At 40.8% G+C, this 18,262-nt stretch overlaps 1 protein-coding gene across 1 annotated transcript in view; it reads right to left on the bottom strand.

The window, feature by feature from the left end:
* Positions 1–3,727: 3,727 nt before the first annotated feature.
* BZW2 (basic leucine zipper and W2 domains 2) overlaps positions 3,728–18,262 on the bottom strand; it is a 56,144-nt gene continuing 41,609 nt past the window's right edge. The window contains exons 8-12 of the mRNA XM_036406153.1: positions 17,067–17,237; positions 16,525–16,671; positions 12,278–12,416; positions 5,814–5,936; positions 3,728–4,184 (exon numbers count right to left, since the gene is read on the bottom strand). Coding sequence (XP_036262046.1) covers positions 4,156–4,184; positions 5,814–5,936; positions 12,278–12,416; positions 16,525–16,671; positions 17,067–17,237 — 609 coding nt within the window. The 3' untranslated portion in view covers positions 3,728–4,155. The remainder of the gene's footprint in view (positions 4,185–5,813; positions 5,937–12,277; positions 12,417–16,524; positions 16,672–17,066; positions 17,238–18,262) is intronic.

Raw genomic sequence — 18,262 nt, 5'->3', positions numbered from 1 at the left:
ATCAGAGTTCACATTAGTGAACACACTGACATTAGGGAACATAAAGGATTGGGCCACATTTTCTTGCCCCTTGCTTGCCTTGAAGTGCTTGTCTGTCCCTGCTGAAGTGCACAAGCTGCCCTGAATAAAGCTGTGCTGCTCAAATACAGACACAAAGCAGTTTGTTTTGTGCTGCTAATGAAACACCAAAGCTGCTTGTCCGTGCTCTGACCCAGGCATCACCTCTGGGGAGCTGTGCTGGGAGGGGGAGCCCCATGAAGAGCTGCAGCAGCCACACTCAGCCCAAGTGTAACCTGGAGTGGGGAGGAAGGGCCTCCAACACTCCCTGGTCCATCAGCCCCTCAGTGCTGCTCACTCAGTGCATGGGTGTGGAGGGATAAAATGTAAGAAAATAAAGATAGTGCAGAAGGTAATGTCACACCTGAGGAGTTGCAGCTGTACTAATCACCAAAGATTAGGAACAGCCCTGCCCTTAACAGGCCACAGCTGTGTCCAATAAGGACAATAGTGCTACAAAAGAATGGGTTAGCTGGTTGAGAAGGGAGCTGCAGTTGGTTGGTTGGGCTGTGAAGAGAGCTGGAGTTGTTGGTTGTGCTGTGGAGAGAGCTGCAGTTTGTTGGTTGCTTTGTGAGAAGGAGTCAGTGCTGTGAGGAGCTGCCTATGAGAAATTGCTGAGAAGGTATGGAACTTTCACAATAAGATGACAACACATGGGTGCTTGTTTTATCAGAGCTCTGCCTGTTAAACTGGGGATTATGGCAGCACTGAAGGAAAACATGACTCCCATACCCATTTATGAGGCATTGTTTAATGCTAACTTGTCACTAAATGGACTGGGGAGGAAGAAGGCTTTTAAAGACTTGAGAAAATGGCTCCATATTGTGCAAAGAGCCACTTTTGTGGAAAAAACTGTGCACACACACAAGACCACCTACACCCCTCCCTCTCCCAAGTGTGGTCATGGAGTGGACCCTGGATCCTGGAGAGGTTCTCACCTGGCAGATGCTGGTTTCCCTGGCTGTTAAATGCTCAGCCAGCCTGCAGCTCCCATAGGGATGAGGCTGGGGACTTTTCCATCACTCCTTTTGTCATGGGTCTGACTGTTGGGTTTGGGATGTGCTGTCCAAGCAGAAAAGGGGGATGCTAGCACAGCAGGTCATTGCTTTCTTGGGGGTAAATCTCTACCAGCCAAAGCATGGTAATGGTGAAGCAGGATTGAAAACAATGGAGGGAGCATCAGCTCAATGATGGTTTGTGATCTGTGGGGTTACTGACTGCAGTGGGCTGGAAACTCCTTTTGCACAGGGCTTGACATAGTTAGACAAGACTGCAATGCAATAAGGTAGCTGGAGCAGCAAGAAATAGGAACTTTGTCAGATTCATAACCAGCACTTTAACCAACCTCACTGTTGCATCATCCCAAGGATGATGTGGTCTCTCTCCTGGAGAGCATTTGCACACCAGAGGAATGTTTTAAAGCAATGTGATTGGCTTTCTTAGTTAAAACCTCAGGGAGAGGCCAGAATAGAAGAATCGCCTTCAAATTCAGCAATCCCCATTTTAAAGTGCACTCTATTGCAATTTATTGTAAAGTAAAAGATGTATAGTTCTGACCTTAAAATTGCAGTTTCAAAATTGAATGCAATATGTTACGTGAAGCACATTTTCTATGAAGTAACTTTTTCATTTTACAAGACAACTGATTCCATATTTAAAACATGTATTTGATGCTGACTGTAGCTTTGATTTCTCTAGCAGAGAAACACTAATTCAAGAGCTGTGTTGAAGAAATGCCTTGGGTTGGGAATATTTTTAACTGAAATGTAGACTTTCTGAAGGCTTCAAGGGATGGGCACTTTGCCTGAAGGGAGTCACATCAAAAGCTCTGCCCAGCTTCTAATCTACAGGTTTCCTGGAAAACCTTATCATTACACACTTTTGTACTGATATTCAGTCTGATGGAAACCAGATCTATTTGTACTTGTGCCCCTACCTAGCTCAGTTACCAGCATATATGTGAAATGCTGGATGAAAAAACAGACATGTAAGTTCCCATCTGATATCAGAGATTAAGTGGGAAAAAGTCCTGAAAACTAGATTGATAAACTGTTAGTGCCTAATAATTTTCCTGCAGGAGGGCAAGCTGAGAGGGGCTCCCAGGAACCACACATTAGGCATGATATGAACACAGAAGATGCAGGGTTTTGGGCAGTGTGACTGAAAAGTGAGCAACTCCTGTCAGCCAAGAGTGCAACTCCTCACCATGCTCTAAATCACAAGTCTCAACTTGGCCAGCAGCCCTGTGCTAAAAACACCCATTTCTCTCCAACACAATGTCTATAAATGGAGCTAGGACAACTGTGTCAGCAATCACAGAGTATCTCAACTTGGCAGGGACCTGAAACCATCATCGGGTGCCTGGCTTGGAGGCACCTGAACTTCAGTGCAGTGGACCCACCCAACTCTGCTTGCAGCTGCAGTGTGCTGGGGGGCACAGGGGCAGCAGGCACCCCAGATCTGCTGCCCTTGGCCTCACAGTGCCTCTTGCAGCCAATGATTTGTGTCTCCAGCAGATGGCCCAGCCAGCCTGCAGCCAGCCGTGCCTGGCTCTCCCTGGCAGGTTCAGAGCAGGGAAATGGGATTGTGATCTCTGTGCACTACTCGAGACTGGCACCTTCAAAATCAGCCCAAGTTTAAGATTATACAGAAAAGTAGTTTTATGTACACCAAACTAAATATTCATTAGTACCTCAGGAAACAGCAAATTTGAATTTAAGACATTTTTAGCAATAGTGGCTGCCTATCAGTGACTCAGTACTACCACATCACAGCTGCAGAGTTTTGTGCATGTGTTTTCATGCCCAGCAAATTTATTTTCTGCAATAACAAGGACCAAAATCGAAAGTATGCAGCTAATGCATCAGTTCTGCTTTTTAATGTGACTGGATCCGGTCTTCTCAAACTTACTGGAAATATCACCATGACATATTTCCCCTTCCAAAAATCGATACCTGTTGGGAAAATAAATGCTCTACTGGATGGAAAGCTGGCACTCAACAGCACTTGATTTCCACTTGCTGTTTACAGTAAAGCTAGATACATACTGAGAATCATCTGTAGTTTATATGAAGTGTTGACTTTCCCTCAGAAAAATCTGTACTATCTGCTAGCTTACTGGTTTCTAATGACAAAATACAACACTTCATTAACTGATTATGCCCTGTCATGCTTTTCCCCTGTAAGAATACAAGCCTGGCTTTTCTAAACCTGATGTAAATAAATTTCAGATTTCACATATAATGACTTCTAGTCCTGCATGTTTTGAAGCTCATTCTTCTAAAATGAGACAACTACTCTCTCTAAATTCAGGAATCACCAATAATTGACTGTAGTTTGCAATGAGCAGAATGTATTTGTCTATATATCATTTGCATAAACTGTACCTGCAAAATTGGGATTCCACAGATTTGTTCCTGTATATCTTCTTTGAATTAAGGAACAGAATGAATCAATATTTGCTATGGAATATGTGTAATCTGTCTAAAGTTGTATGTAAGGATGGGAATAAAGATTTGGCAGTGATCCCTACACCAGTTAACTACAGCTGCTGATTTTTTGAGGAAGAAGTACGAAAATGGTCTGTTGGCATTCCTGTGTAATTTTTACTTGAAGAATCCTAAAAACTTTGGCAAGCCACAACTTTACATACACACTGATACCACAAAACTAAGATATAAAAGCCATTTATTCAAAAAAATGTGGTGGTGTCAAATCACATACACAAGCCAATATTGAGCTACAAACACAGACCAAACAGTTCTATAAACAGAAATTGGAGTGTTCATATACCATAGTACCTGAAAAAGACCGTTAATAAAAAGGAGTCCATAAGTATTTCATTTCACTTTTTCTATATGGCTCCTTGCTGAATGTCTTTGCCTAAGTTAGTGTACACTGAGCCAGAGGTAGAGTCCCAAGTAAAGCATCTAATGCCTCAGGGCTCCATTAAAAACCTTTATTCTTCTAAACAAAAGGAAAGTCTAGTCTATAGTTTTCTGTATGACACTGAAGTAAAGCCTCTTTGCTTGAACAGTACGGCATTCCCAAGCGCATTTGGCATTAACCTAGATTGAGACTGTGCTGTGTGGAACCACCTTAGTTCTCCTCCCCTTCAGACTCCGACTCTGCAAGAGAAGAGAGTGAAACACTTCATGTAGGCTGCACAAGGACACTGATGTGAGTAATTATATAAAAATAACAAGATATCCTTCCAAAACGAAAATGAAAATTTTCACCACACCTAGTACTTCCTAGAAAAGGCTGGTAGATCAAACAGAGAAAACAAGAAAGAAACACAGCTTCAGGAGATGAAGTTTTACTCTGCTGCCCTCCATGGTGGAGCTCTTCATTTACAGATCTGTCACTAAAATTTTCACCATGTTGCTATGAATGATTCTGGTCCTCATCTACAGAGCCACAATGTGTACTGGAGCTGAGTTTAATAAAGGATCAGCATTATTTGCTCACTCTTCTAATCTCTATGAGTAGACTGTACTACTCTCATCCAGGAAGCACCCTTGAAACTATTTGCTTTGCAAATATCAGTCAGCATCACCATCCAGCTTATCCAGAAAGGCTACCCTACAGGATGTATGAAACATGTACAAATCAATTTTTAAATGATTTTTATGGCATAAGATAAAGTTCATTTAGTAATAGAAGCAGAAGAAGTAAAAGTAACCTAGAAGCAGGAATACACATGCTTGTTTTGTAACCTAAAGCTGCTTTGCATCATATTATATTTCTGTGCTCACCTGACAGGAAAGGGCTCACTGCCAACAAACATTACACCACAGATCAGATTTCTGAGGGCAAACATGGGCTGCGTGTTTTTACAGAAACATTTTGTCTCCGTTTGTACTGGACTTTGTAATTAAGGACATCTGGCAGAGGGGACATGCAGGAAAGGATAAAAATAAAGAGCAGCCAAGGCATACAAGCAGAAAATTTTTTAGAAAAGCTTAATTTGACCAAGCTTGCCCATCCAAAATCTAAGTGTGAAAGCAGCTGCCATTTTTATACTGGCACCTGAACATGTGAATTGCTGCTAAGTTTTATCTGTTCCTAGTGCATATTTCCTCCGAGTTTATAAAATAAATTACATTAAATGGATGCAAATGGACCCAAATAATTCTATCCATATCTATTACACATGGATGTACCTTTCCAACTGATGGGGATTTTTTTTTCTATGCAAAAAAAGGTAACTTATTCAGTAGAAGTATTTTCCTATCAAGAACATGAGGAAAACCAAGTTAGGGACTAAAGAAACTAGTCCCCCTTCTAAATAACCATTTTAAAGCAGCAAATACAGACCACATAATGTTAACCTGACCATTCAGCTAAAGCCAGTTTCAAAAGCCAGGGTGCAGGCAAGCTCATGCTCTGTGCCATTGAACATGACAACAGCAAAAAAGGCACTGAACAGAGACAGAAAACTGTTTGGCTGCAGGTGTTAGCACCAAGGTACTCAATGCTGCCACCAGTGCAGAGTTCCTCCCTGCAGAAGCTGAAAGAGTTTATTATAGACAAGTGGTACCCAATGAATAAAAGGACTTCACAGGGACACCATAATCACTGAAAAAGCAGCAAGTGTTGCTAGGCTTAGCCATGCCTGGAAACAATTGAGATGGTCATGCCTGCTGTTTTGTATTTTGAGTCCTGAATACTTCATATCCTGGTGCAACTAGAATGTGAAGAAAAATCATTTGTTTTGCAAAGAGACTACCATAGTTCTTCAAATGAACCCATACCTTCTTCAGCATTTTGCAGCCACTCCACAAATTTCTTCATCTGGTCAAGAAAAACACTTTTGCCTTTAGCAACATGTGCTTCTTTATACCACTTGAGGATAGCTTCTTCACTCAGAACATCAGCTGAAATACAGATCAGTGTTTGTAAAAAAAAAAAAGTATTTTTTAGAGATTAGCAGATTTTGAACATGAGAGGACAAAGATTTTTTAAAGGCAGCATACAGCTAATATGATTGCAGTGGAACAAGCTTTGCATGATCTATATTAGGCTTCAAATACAGAATATTTGATGCATATAATGGGTTCCAGATGCAATAAAACGTGTAATGTATTAGGCTTAAAATAAAGTATCAAATATTGTGCTTCTGTCAAGAAGAGTTCTTTCTTCATCTGTTTTAAATATACCACATAAGATTGCTGGATAAAAGAAATATAATAATCAGCCTGCACATCTTGGAAGCTACCACAATAAGAATTACCATGCTTTTTCTTGCTGTTGTATCACAGAATTGTGCATGGCTCTAGAAGTCTGAAGTGACAGATACCTACTGACCGAACATTTAAGAGACAGTCAGTAGGGATTTGCAATTATTTTTCCTTAAAGGTCTTACATTGTTTTTAGCTACTAAGTTTTAAGGTCACTATTCTGACCACCCATTTTAAGGGACTGGCTTGGAGGGACAGCACAGCTGACATTTTTATGTCAAGAATCAGGAACAAAATAGCTGTCAGTGAAGAGATGTGAGGCTGAGTACAATTCAGAATAAAGAAATACTAATAAATAGCAAGGACACTTATTGTTACCAACATATGCAAATTTAGGTCCAGTAACAGACCTCTAGCCCCAGGACAAAGCTCCTGTGATCCAGCCAAGCCAAGTATCTCAGTAATTGATGGCAGTAAAGGCAAAATCTGGGATCCACAATTGCATTTTGGCAGTTATGTAATACAAGAGGCAAGAACAAACAACGACATCAACAAGAACAAAAAAATCAAACTGTATTTGTTCTATAAAAAGACTAAAGACAGCTTTCTACACCTCATTAAAATTTCCATTCTTTTTGTCTTTGAACAAACTACCCTCCCTGCCCGAAATCAACACATTTATGTACTTCACTGCTTCCCTCAGCTTCTTGGTGCTGTCCCACCCACTGGGTATTTGCTTGCCAAGGCACCAACCCTGACCATCACCTTCTGCTTCAGCCTAAAGTTAGAGCAGATGTGGCAGGGAAGGGAAGAAGACAAACTGAAATAAATGACACTAAAACCCCAAAGCATCTGATCAAATGAGACAGAGGAGACACATTTCACATATGCTGTTGAATAATACACAGATGGAAGCAACCAGGAATACATTTGAACTTAATCAAAACTATTCCAAGACATTCAACAGTAACTGAATGTGAAATCTCCTTGAAAATTAGGAATTTAGTAAGAGTGTGTGACTGGAAATTACCTTGTCTCTCAGGAACTCTTCCAAAATAAAACCTCTTCTGCAGTTTACTGCAGCTGACAGTAATGCTGAGAAAATGCAGGAAAAGGGGACTGAGCTGGCTCTAGGCTTTTTTCCATATATATAAATTGTACTTGGGGAACCTACAAGAGGGACCAAAGAATTCCACCATCTTCCTGAAATCACAACTTGCCACATTGAACTTTTTCTCCAATGTTTCAGAAACGCTGGAGAGAAGAAAGAGGTTTTGAACATGTTGCCTTAACTACTTGCTGGTAGTCCTCAATAGCAGCTCAAAGGCATTACAGTATTTCATGAATCTGGATTTTAATTTAGCAAACCTGAAAATATTTCACATGGACTCACGAACCTGAAGTTTAATGTAAAAGTGCATGTGAAAAGATTACTTTTACCTCAGAGTCCTGAGGTTCACACAACTATATCTGCAAAATTACTCAGGGTATGGCACATAGGACAGGCAAAGAAAATCAGGAGAGATTTTAGAAAAAAAAAAAAAAACAACCAAAAAAACTAAAGTAGAGCAACCCTGTCCTGAGCTCAAGCTCTGGGGCAGTGTGGACATTCACAAGTATGAAGCTGTTGTATAGAAGTGCTGAAGCCCATTGCTTCATGACAGGTGACATTTTGATACTGTGCAAGGAAGCACCTTCAGGTAGGAATATAGCTCAGTTCAAAAGTAATAGGACTCAACTCTGGTTTTTGTCTTTATTTTGATTTGAAGCCCGTAAGCTCAATGGTTTTGTGGCCAAAAGGGAGAGTGGAATTTCTCCCTCCCTTCCCAAAACCCCCATCTGATAAAAGCAGCATGCACTCTCACTGTGTGCCTCAAAGATTAAAACATTCTCAGGTCTGGAAGACTTGGGAAAAATTTGCCTGTATTCAACTCCATGGCAATAAACCTCCTACCCTAACAGAGAAGAACAAAATGCCCTGAACTACAAAAAGGGCAACTGTAATGCTCCTTTAATTTCTCAGAAATGTTATGTGTAATACATTCATGCCTCCAGTGCTCATAAGGGATGGCATTCTCCCACCTGCACAGAGATGCTCAATTCAACAATCATGCAGGGCAGGGTATAGTTAATCATACCTCTAAGTTGCTTTGAAGCAGTGGGAAGGGAAAATGGAAGGAGGAGGAAGGGAAAATGGAAGGAGGAGGAAGGGAATGACTCATTTTGTATATATATAGTTATTCCTCATTAAAGTTGATTATAGATATATTTTAATGGCTGAAGCTGAGCACTGCAGTTTGTGGGCGTGTGCACATCATTCTCACTGCAGTCCCAGGTGATGTCAGCCCCAGAGAGCTGCTTTTCCTGCAGGTGCAGCCAACTGCCATTCAAACCACCCACGAGCAGAGCCTCCAGGGATGTCCCTCATGAAAGGGAGAAGCTGCAGAGCACAGAGACTGAACAGCCCAGTCTCTTTTCTTCAGGGTTAACTGGAAAGTTACTTGAAGTTCAGGTCTCAGCTTTGCACTCAATCACCCGGTTCAAAGGAATTCCTGCTTTTAACTCAAACCACATACCCACGGGCAGTAAAGGGAAAAGCACACCCTGGCAGCTGCCAACACAGTCAATCAATCTGCAAAATTCAACTCTATGGCAGCTAACTCAGCTGGGAGAACAGATCCTTCAGACAAGGCTTCTTTCAATGCAAGGAAAGTCACCCACAGTACAGTTAAGGCCCTTCTGGTTTGTTTTGGGTTTTTCCCAGGAAAATTTTGCATCAAGTACCACAAAAAGTACTTGAATAATTAAGATATTTAAAGATAATTGTAATCCATCAAAAAACAAAACCCCTGTATGAAGTGAAACTTCAAGATTCCTTTCTTCTAAGTGTTCCCTGCAGAATTTGAGAATCTCTGTCAGTCTGCATCATTTGGTTGCTGTATCTCTGTACTGCAAAAGAATATCTCTGAGGTCTAATTATGCCTCAAACCAGAGTCCTACTTCATATGCACTTCCAACCAGTTATTTCTTGTACTTTGTAAGTGTTGTCTTGAATTCAAATGAAAAAGTGCAAGAGGCTTTGTGTTTGCCATTCAAAGGGTGAAATTCTGATCTTCATGAAAGGAGCAATCATTAATTTCAACAGTGTCAAGATTTCACATTTGAAATTTCAAGGATATACACAAACTAAAGGAAAGGGATCAACAGGTGAATATGATATAGAGCATGTATTCCAATAACAACAGTGCTTATTTTACCAACAGTGAAGGGACACAGAAGGAACTAGCAAACAACACACATCTTACAATGCAAGCAAGGAAGCCAGCAAACTTACTGAATACCACTCAAACTTCAGCAATTCTTATTCTGCAGCTGGCTTTTAGATCTTGGTCAAAATGCAGCTGTTTGATAAACAACTGTACTGGCTTAAAGTGAAAACCAGAGAAGCAACATCACAGCTGGTGATCAGTGTAGAACTGCACAGGTTATTTTTCTCTATACTGTCTCAGGAACACAAGGGTAGAGTAATAATAATAATAATCTTAACAAGCTTTAACCAACTACAGAACCGTTTTTGCAAATTATACCTACAAGCCAGTAAGAAGCTGCTGCTACTTAATGGAAAATAGGGCTTGGGTTTACACTGGGGAAAAAATGGATGCTCCATCTTGTTTAGAGACAGAACAGGAAATTTAAAAAAATCAACACCACAGACTTTCAAGATCTTCTAGGTGCTAATGAGCCCCAGCTGTCAACATGTTTAGGTATTACCAGGTAATTCACAGGAAAGTAATCCAAGGGCTATTTTATGATGGAAATATGGAAAGCATTGAGATGCAAGATGTTGGACATCCTGATGAGAGTAGTCATGGCACTAAATTAGTCAAAGCGTGACTGGCATTAGGTGCCTATCATCACTGCTGACTATTTTTATGCCCAGGAAGCACTCCCACCTCATAATGAGTAACAAGCAACAAAGTGAATGTGGATTCATGCTGGTACAAAGCTGCATTTTTATCTGCCCATTCAGATATTCAGATACCTTTATTTGTCACTAGATGAAGTTCATTAGGGACCCTGAAACCTCTCCAGACCTTGTGCATGTTACACTTAAGAACAACAGAAAGGGGAAGAGGGGTGTCTGCTGCTCCCTCACCACTGACACAGCCAATACCAGCTTTAGAGGCTTTTTAACTCGGCTATTAGGAAACAGAAGATACATTGTAACTGGGAAGTTGTCTAAATAAAGCACATGTCTACAAAAAGACTCCATGGCTTGTTTTTAGTGGATAGATACAAACTGGGCAGAAGGAGAGGGTGAAATCTAACAGCACTGAAACAAAGAGGCAGACAGCATAGCACTGCACAAACTACACCATGAGCCACTAAAGCTCAACAGAGTCATGTAGAAGAAACAGGAATTGAAGGCCTAGTGCTCCCAGAATCTTCCCTGGTTGACAAAGTAGCATGTCCTCACTTAATGGACACTGTTAACTCCAAAGCTGCCAAAACCAGACAGAACTGATGCATCCAGCACCCAGAAGGGCCCTATGGCAGTGGTTGTAGGGTCAGGCAAACAGTTGCCAGCAGGCAGCAGGTTTGTCAAACGGGGCAGATCCAGCTTCAGCCTAAACAGGGCCAGAAAGGGCTGGCAGCTCTGCTTCCACATGCCTGCCCTAGGTATTCCAGGCAGGAATACAGGCACAGCACATATTGGACAGACCATACAGTAGCTCCAAACACTCCTCGAGACATCATGTGAATACTAAACAGTATTGAGGCACCTGTATGCTGAGGCTGAAGTCTTCTCAGCCCTCCACACAAATCTGCCCAAGTAATCTCCTGAGTCAGAACAAGAGCACGTGGGGTGAGCAGAGTAGATGGGAACTAGACTCTTCAAGCATATTAAGTTTAATATTCAATTCAGTGATTTATTTTCTTTTTGATTTTAAAATGCTTTGGAATTTCAGGACTGCTCTTGCAGGCTAACACAGTAATGAATCGACAAAAATTCTGAAAGCAATCCTACACAAGATTATTTCTGGCTTGACCATCAGTTACGCTCTGAGTGCACAGCAATTACGCCTCTCATTCACCACGTCCGAAGCAAATGTTCTTTTCCAAAGAAAACGGAATCAAATGACTGCTGCAGCTTGCAGGTTCAAGTTGTTCTATGGTTATTAATAGTATTTACAAACTATAGAATTTGAGGGCAGAAGGACAAGGTGCATTGCTTTTTCATTTATCATGGATGCCACACTATATTGAAGAAGGACAGAAATAAATCCACATGACTCACTTCCTTCTGCCTTCTGAAACCATGAAATTATTGTAACAGTTGGAACTCATTTGCCTTGAACATGTACCTGGACTCAACAGGGTGAAAAAAGATCAACATTAGGTTTCTACTCCTGCTGATTTTTCTTCTCCAACTATTTATAGCAAGAACAAACTGTTTGGCATCCACCCATCACAAGCAGTGCAAGACCATTAGTCTCTATGACAACCTGATCAGAATAAACTTGTGAAGAAGTCAATTCCACAATAAAAATGAAATCCATCAAAACTATAGCACCTGCAAAAAATTGGCAGGAAAAGAAGAAGAAAAGCTCCTTCTGGTAGGGAGTGAGTAAAAAAAACCTCCAACTCCAAACCCCTGAAAAATCTTCCTGCTAGGAGGGTTTGCACTCTCAAGGTTTCTTAAAACCAAGCTCTGATCTGTTGAAATCTGCCAGAAATTTATAGAAATGTCTTCCTAGAACTGATTGTATGCAAGGACTAAACTGCATTTGAAATGACTGGACAGTGCTTGATCCTGCTCACACTTCTTGAATGGGATGAAAGCAACAGAGGGAGACAAGGGCTTGTTTTGGCTTTTCCTGCTGCCACACACTCCTTTGAATACTCAAAGCAAAAGTATTCCAGAGTTCAACACCAACACAGCCTTCTCATATGCACTGCTTGGTTCAACATCATAAGAGAGTGGTTGACACTGAGAACCCAAGCACAGAGTACAACAGTGGATTCTACACTTTTACCTTTATAAAAGAGTACCACTATCTTCTGAAAGGCTTTCATGAAGTGGATGTTGTCATAACAGTACTCCTGCACCTTCTGGAGTAGGATCAACTCTGACTGGCCTTGAGTGCTGAACACAGCAAGTAGGGGGGCATATTGCTGAAAGGAAGAGAAGGTAAAAAATAAAATGCATGTCAGTATACTTAAACTTTTTTAGAATAAACATCACAAATTTTATCCCTGAAAGTGTTTCACTGAAACCTTAGATTTACTTGCACACTGCATTTTCTAAAACACATACAATGCATATACACAAATATCCATGATTTTCTGTAGCATGTCCTGCATGCTTAAAGCTAAAATTCAGTACCACATAGTTACTGAATTCTGTAAAATCAATTTATAAAGCCCACATTCTGGCATTACTTCTGTCATACATTTCACAATGCAGCATTCTGTTCATTCAGGAGTGATGCTTTACAGATGTTCACAATGTAAGACAACCCAGGATGAAATACATGAAAAAAAGTCTCTAGTTTCACAGGGGTTTTAGAAGTCCCAGGAAACTGAAGTAAAGGAAATTATTCCAAGTTAACTGTGATCAACTGTCCTTTTTTTTCTCATTACCACAATTAGGAATATCATGACAGCCTTTGGTAAACAGCAACATTTTCCAAGCACAGTATTAACTGCTCATGTTACTCTGACAAGACAGTAGTGGTACATTTCATAGTCTTTTTTTAGTGTTTATTAATATCATAAAAATAAAGCAAAAACTTACTTGTTATGCAATTTTCCCTCTTATTTCAGATCTTAAAACTAAAAATTACACTGAAGGACCCTATCTTTCCTTAAAAGCTAGTGTTTATAGCCATATCTCTCCAATTTCCTGTCATCTTAGCCTCTGATGAGTTCAGCTAAGACTACAATCTTAAAATTAAGATAATATTAAGAGCATTTTTCAAAGATGAAGTTTAATTACCTTTGATCTTCAGAGACCTTAGCCAAATATACATTGCATAATACTATTTCATCTGCTCTTGCACTAATCATCCTTTCTTCCAAGTTTTCAGTAACCCCCAGTTTGGCATTTTCCAGCTGGACTTGCAATGGCCTGAGATCACAGAGTTGTGGTCTGAGTGACCAGGGCTACTGCTGGTCTTAGTCAGGTGATAAACCACCCATAGCACTGATGGGCATGTTTACAAGTACACTTCAGCACCTCTCCACAAAGGGCTAATCCTGAGGGTTTTAACCAATATGGTCCATGGAAATAGTTAGTGAAACACATGAAAATCAACTGAAATTTGAAAGGTTGTTCCAAAATGGGTTTTTCAATAATTATCAGCTGTTTAAAAGAGCATGAAATCACAAGAGCCACAAGCAGCTCAGCAGGCTGACGGTATTTAGTACTTTTGGAAGAAACTCCCTTAAAACAGCTAGATATAGCTAACATTAGAGGCCAGGTTTTTCCACTCCTGGCAGGTATAGCCACATCTTTAGAAACAACATCAGTGCTTTGGTTAGAGCACTGAAAAACTTGTGCAGCCTGTGAGTAGCTCTTTTTCCCCTTTTAGCCCTTGTAGCATTGAGCTAATCCTACAATTTAGGCAAACTGTAGGAAGGCAGGGCAATATACAGGCAGATGGTTTATTTAATACCCTCAGCAGAACTCATCCCCATCCGCATGTTTGTGAAGTGCTGCTGTCTATAAACATTAATAAAAATGCTAGGTTTTCAGTTTGGAAGTAAATTGTCTTCATTTTGCCACATCTGACTTTATCCCCTTGACATTCCTCCCTCACTTCTCAACTGGTACAGGCTCACAGTTATGAGTTTTACAGATGTCTAAATGACTAAGGAACCTTCTTATTGCTGGCTGAGCAAGTGGCATTATTTTCCATTTGAATCATGTTAGGGATCAGGGGGTCAGCACCCACACTGATGTGAAGTTCACCAGAACCTAGCCTGCAGTGAGAATTGTCTGAAAGATCTCCTCACTCATGGAGAACATCTCTTCTCTGCACTGGAGGAGGCCAAGGCACTAAGCTCCTCCAGTGTCACAGTGAGGTTACTGGGACAATGAGGAGCTTATTCTGTGAGATCCAGGGTTGAACAGCTTGCCCTGTCTCCTCATGAGGTCAGCTCCTGCTGGTCCTGCCATATGGATGGCACACATGACTTTAACTGCACTGCCCAAGTATGCTGGCTCATGGCTGCCCATCTCAACCCTGCTACTAGGTAGCCACCCATCCAGCAAGGCTTTTTAAGATCTGTGAACTAGGTCAATACTCTGTGTTCTGACCCATCTCATCTTTTCACGAGGGGTGCCTTGTGTACAACTTACTGAAAGAATCTGGTAAGTTAGAGACTGGTTAGAGACAGATGTGAAAGCTCTGGCAACGTGGTTTGTGAAAGTTACCTGTCATACAAGAATGGGGCCACACAAGAATAAATCCCACCATCTGACATGTCACAGATCAAGTATGTATTCATACACAGCCCAAACACAGCACCAGGTCAAAGCAACTCCCTGACTGTTTCCTGGGACATTGACACACAGCAGGGCACAGAACTGAGCTCTGTACCATCCTAACACTGTTAATCCACTTTCTGGAGTTGGCTCATACACTGAGGTAGCTGAGAGCCCTAAGAGAAGGATCCAAGATCTGTCTCTACCTATCCTAAGAGGAAGGATGTGAAAAATGCTGTTTCATTTTTTAAGACTGAACTGTAAAGAAGCAGCTATCAAAGTCTAAATTTCTATTTCTATTGCTTCTATTAAAATCCTACCCCAAGTGCAAATAGTAAATACCTCATACAAATTTTCCTCTGTTTTTAGAAAGTGGATGTACCTAGAAAGATGCCTATCTTATACAGGCAAGATGCCTTACCTAATTCATTGGGGTGATGCATAGGACTAAACATCCAGTCAACAGGATTTGTACAAAGCCAGCTATGTTTCTCTTTTCCCAGAGTTCAAATATTCCAGAAAGTGTTTGTTAATTTGCCCTGCAGTACTAGACAATAAATCTCAATGGATACTTTGTTACAACTCAAAGAGAGATAATCAAATTTTACATCAAAGGAACAAGAAACACAATGCCTCTCCTCCTTCTGGAAACTATCTTGTCTTTCTCCTGCAATTTGAGCCACTTGAGAAAACTTGAAGGCATTCAGTCTTGACATCAAAGACTACACAATATCCCATGAGACTGCATTTCTAGGATTACTGACTGGGAAACCAAATTCAGACTAAAGGACAGCAGCAGTAGGAGCTAAACCAACATGGGAACACCCAAGTATGGAGACACATCCAATATGAAGAAAGATCTATTTTACCATAAAGAATAAATCCCAGATTGCTTCTGTTCCAAGGCAAACCTTTGAAGCCCTGGCTATGAGGGAGTATACTCCTGGTCATAGATTACCTGCTTAAAAGACTAAGTCTGCTGAAGAGCTTCTGCTCTCACATCCAGTGTCTTGCACTGCACAATTACTTCAGACTTAGATGAGGAATACCAGTGATGGCAGTGATTGATGCTTCTGCATTGGTTTGGTGTTTCTTTTCTATCCCAAAGTCTTCAGAGTTTTTGTACCAACATGCAGTGGTAGTACTGCAATATTGCAGCTTGTCTTTCTATATATTCAGTTCCCTCATCCTCAAGGACAGTAGCTGGATCAGAGAGTAACCACACTGTATGTACACACAGTCCAAGCCAGCTCACTTGACAAGTCACTGAGCATCCAGCTACCACAGCCAACATTGGCAACAACCAATTCCCAGATTCTGGCCTTGGCATTCCTGCCGGGATCTATCCAGCTCTCTGCACAGCCAGCACAGGTACTGCCTCACCATGCTCCCAAAATGTCTTTGCTTCTGGCAAAGACATTGCAAAGGCACTTCCTGCAGGCTTACTAGTCAGGTTTGAGCAGGCTGAGTCCCAGCAGTCACTTAGCCCTGTCCCAATGCAAGGAGCTTCTCAGGGCCCTGGCACCCTGGGAAAGCACAAGGAAGAGAGGCTCAGGCTGTGACCCCCCTGGCTTGCTCTGGCACTGTGGGAGTCAGGGCACTCAATGATCTGAACTACCTCAGCCCTCAGTATCCATTTGAGAGAAGTCAGACTATACACAACGCTTGGCATGCTCAGCATCAGCCTTCAAAAATCTAAATCTCCTGGATTTAAACAGGTAAAAAACTTTGACAGCCTAAGAATGTGTTCTGTAAATTCACAGCATTCTTCTCCCTCTTCACCCACGCACACACCTTCAGATGTTTGAGGGCCTGCTCTGCCACCAGCTCTTCTTTCTTGTTCCATTCCACAGCATTCATGACACAGGTCCAAAGGAGACCAATCACTGCTGGCTCTGGCAGCTCATTTCTTTTCATTTCCTCTTTTACATAAAGCACTACCTGGAGAAGGAAATAAGGGACATTTCCAATGAACCAGAAATGATGCTGACTTTCCAAACACTTGTAGTCATTTACAACATTGTGGTGTAGAAGCATTAAGAAACAAAATTAGAACAAGATTTTGACCCTCCCCTCCAACCTAACAGTTAATGCAGTTAAAGGAAATACATTCTCAAGGATAAATTAAGGAAAACCACCCCCATCCCACAGACAACCACATTTGGAACTATAGAGGATATTTGGTTGCTTTAGTCTTAAGCACAGAGTGAATGGATTAATAAATTAAAATTGTTTAAAGAAAAACAGAGGAAATCTGTTCCTCTCTACCTAATGTTGATTTAAGTCCTTGATTATTATTATATAAAAACAGAAAGTTGTAAAAAAACCACTTTTACCTCCTTAATTGGGCATTCCTGAGAGAGACGTTCTTGCAGTTCTTTTTGAAGTTCTTTACGAGTCCCCAGTGACTGCTGAACTCTAAGGAAATCTGAGAGCTCTTTTAGACCTGCTTCAGTAAAATACTTGGCAAAATGGTCCACATTTTGCCGGTTGGCTGGAAATAGTTCCTAAAAAGACAGGAATGCTCTCAGTTAAATAACCATCTATGACTCTTGACAGAATGGAAAGAACATTTTTTAAGAATGAACAGTGGGAATAACCTGTTACTTCACTTAAAACACTGCTTGTATGCATACTTGAAAAGTCAACACTTCATTCATATTGCAGTGTTTCACTGTAGTGGAGGGAAAAAAATGATGTCCAGTTACACAAATAAGCTAACACCCACTCCATGTGAAGTGCATGTACTTATGAATAGCCATGAGCCAAACGTGTTGCTCAAAGCAGTCCTAAGAGGAACCATACTTTTTCCAGATTCCAAGAGTCTTATCAGGAAAGTACAAAGGAATAGATGGCAAAGCACATTTATCATGCTCTCCCACTGCATCCACACATTTATCTCTTAAGAAAAATACAAAGTGGCCCAGGCACCCTGACCTACCACTAATGCATCATTTAACAAAAATCACAAAATCCACTATGTACTGTTAACATTAACTCCTGTAGGCATTTCTAATTAAAAAGCACTGGCAATTTATGAAAGTCCAGCTACTTATAAAAGTTAAAATTATTCTTAAAAATCACTATAGCAAATGCCCCATCTTGGAAAGCATTAAATGGCATTTGCTTACCATCCATTCTTGGTGTTTTAACCGTGATCTGTGGGATGGATAACACTTTTTTTAACAAAGAAGTTGAAGACTTTCCATCTATTTACTTACTGACTAAAGAAATTAAGAAACTTTCGTGAAGGCATCTATGCTAGGCAACATCATCTGATATTTTCCAGTTGTTTAAAAGAGCAGATTAATGAGAGCCAACAGTTGAAAGTTTAAGTAAGTCAAGCTTGAAATAGAAAGATGCAGTTTCTTCCCTGCCCTCCCCACACAGAAACAGTGTAATTAGCCCCTTTCTCAGTTAATGGCAAATTATTTAAGACTTGGACACTTAAAATCAAGTACAAATTGAAGAGATGGAGGGGCATGGGAGACTCCTTACTTAGGATACTTGCTTAATTACATATTACTGAGGT

This window comes from Molothrus ater, chromosome 1, assembly GCF_012460135.2.
Source record: "Molothrus ater isolate BHLD 08-10-18 breed brown headed cowbird chromosome 1, BPBGC_Mater_1.1, whole genome shotgun sequence".
Classification (NCBI taxonomy): domain Eukaryota; kingdom Metazoa; phylum Chordata; class Aves; order Passeriformes; family Icteridae; genus Molothrus; species Molothrus ater.
Note: the sequence above shows the minus strand (reverse complement) of the source record. Positions and strands in the feature narration are given on the sequence as shown.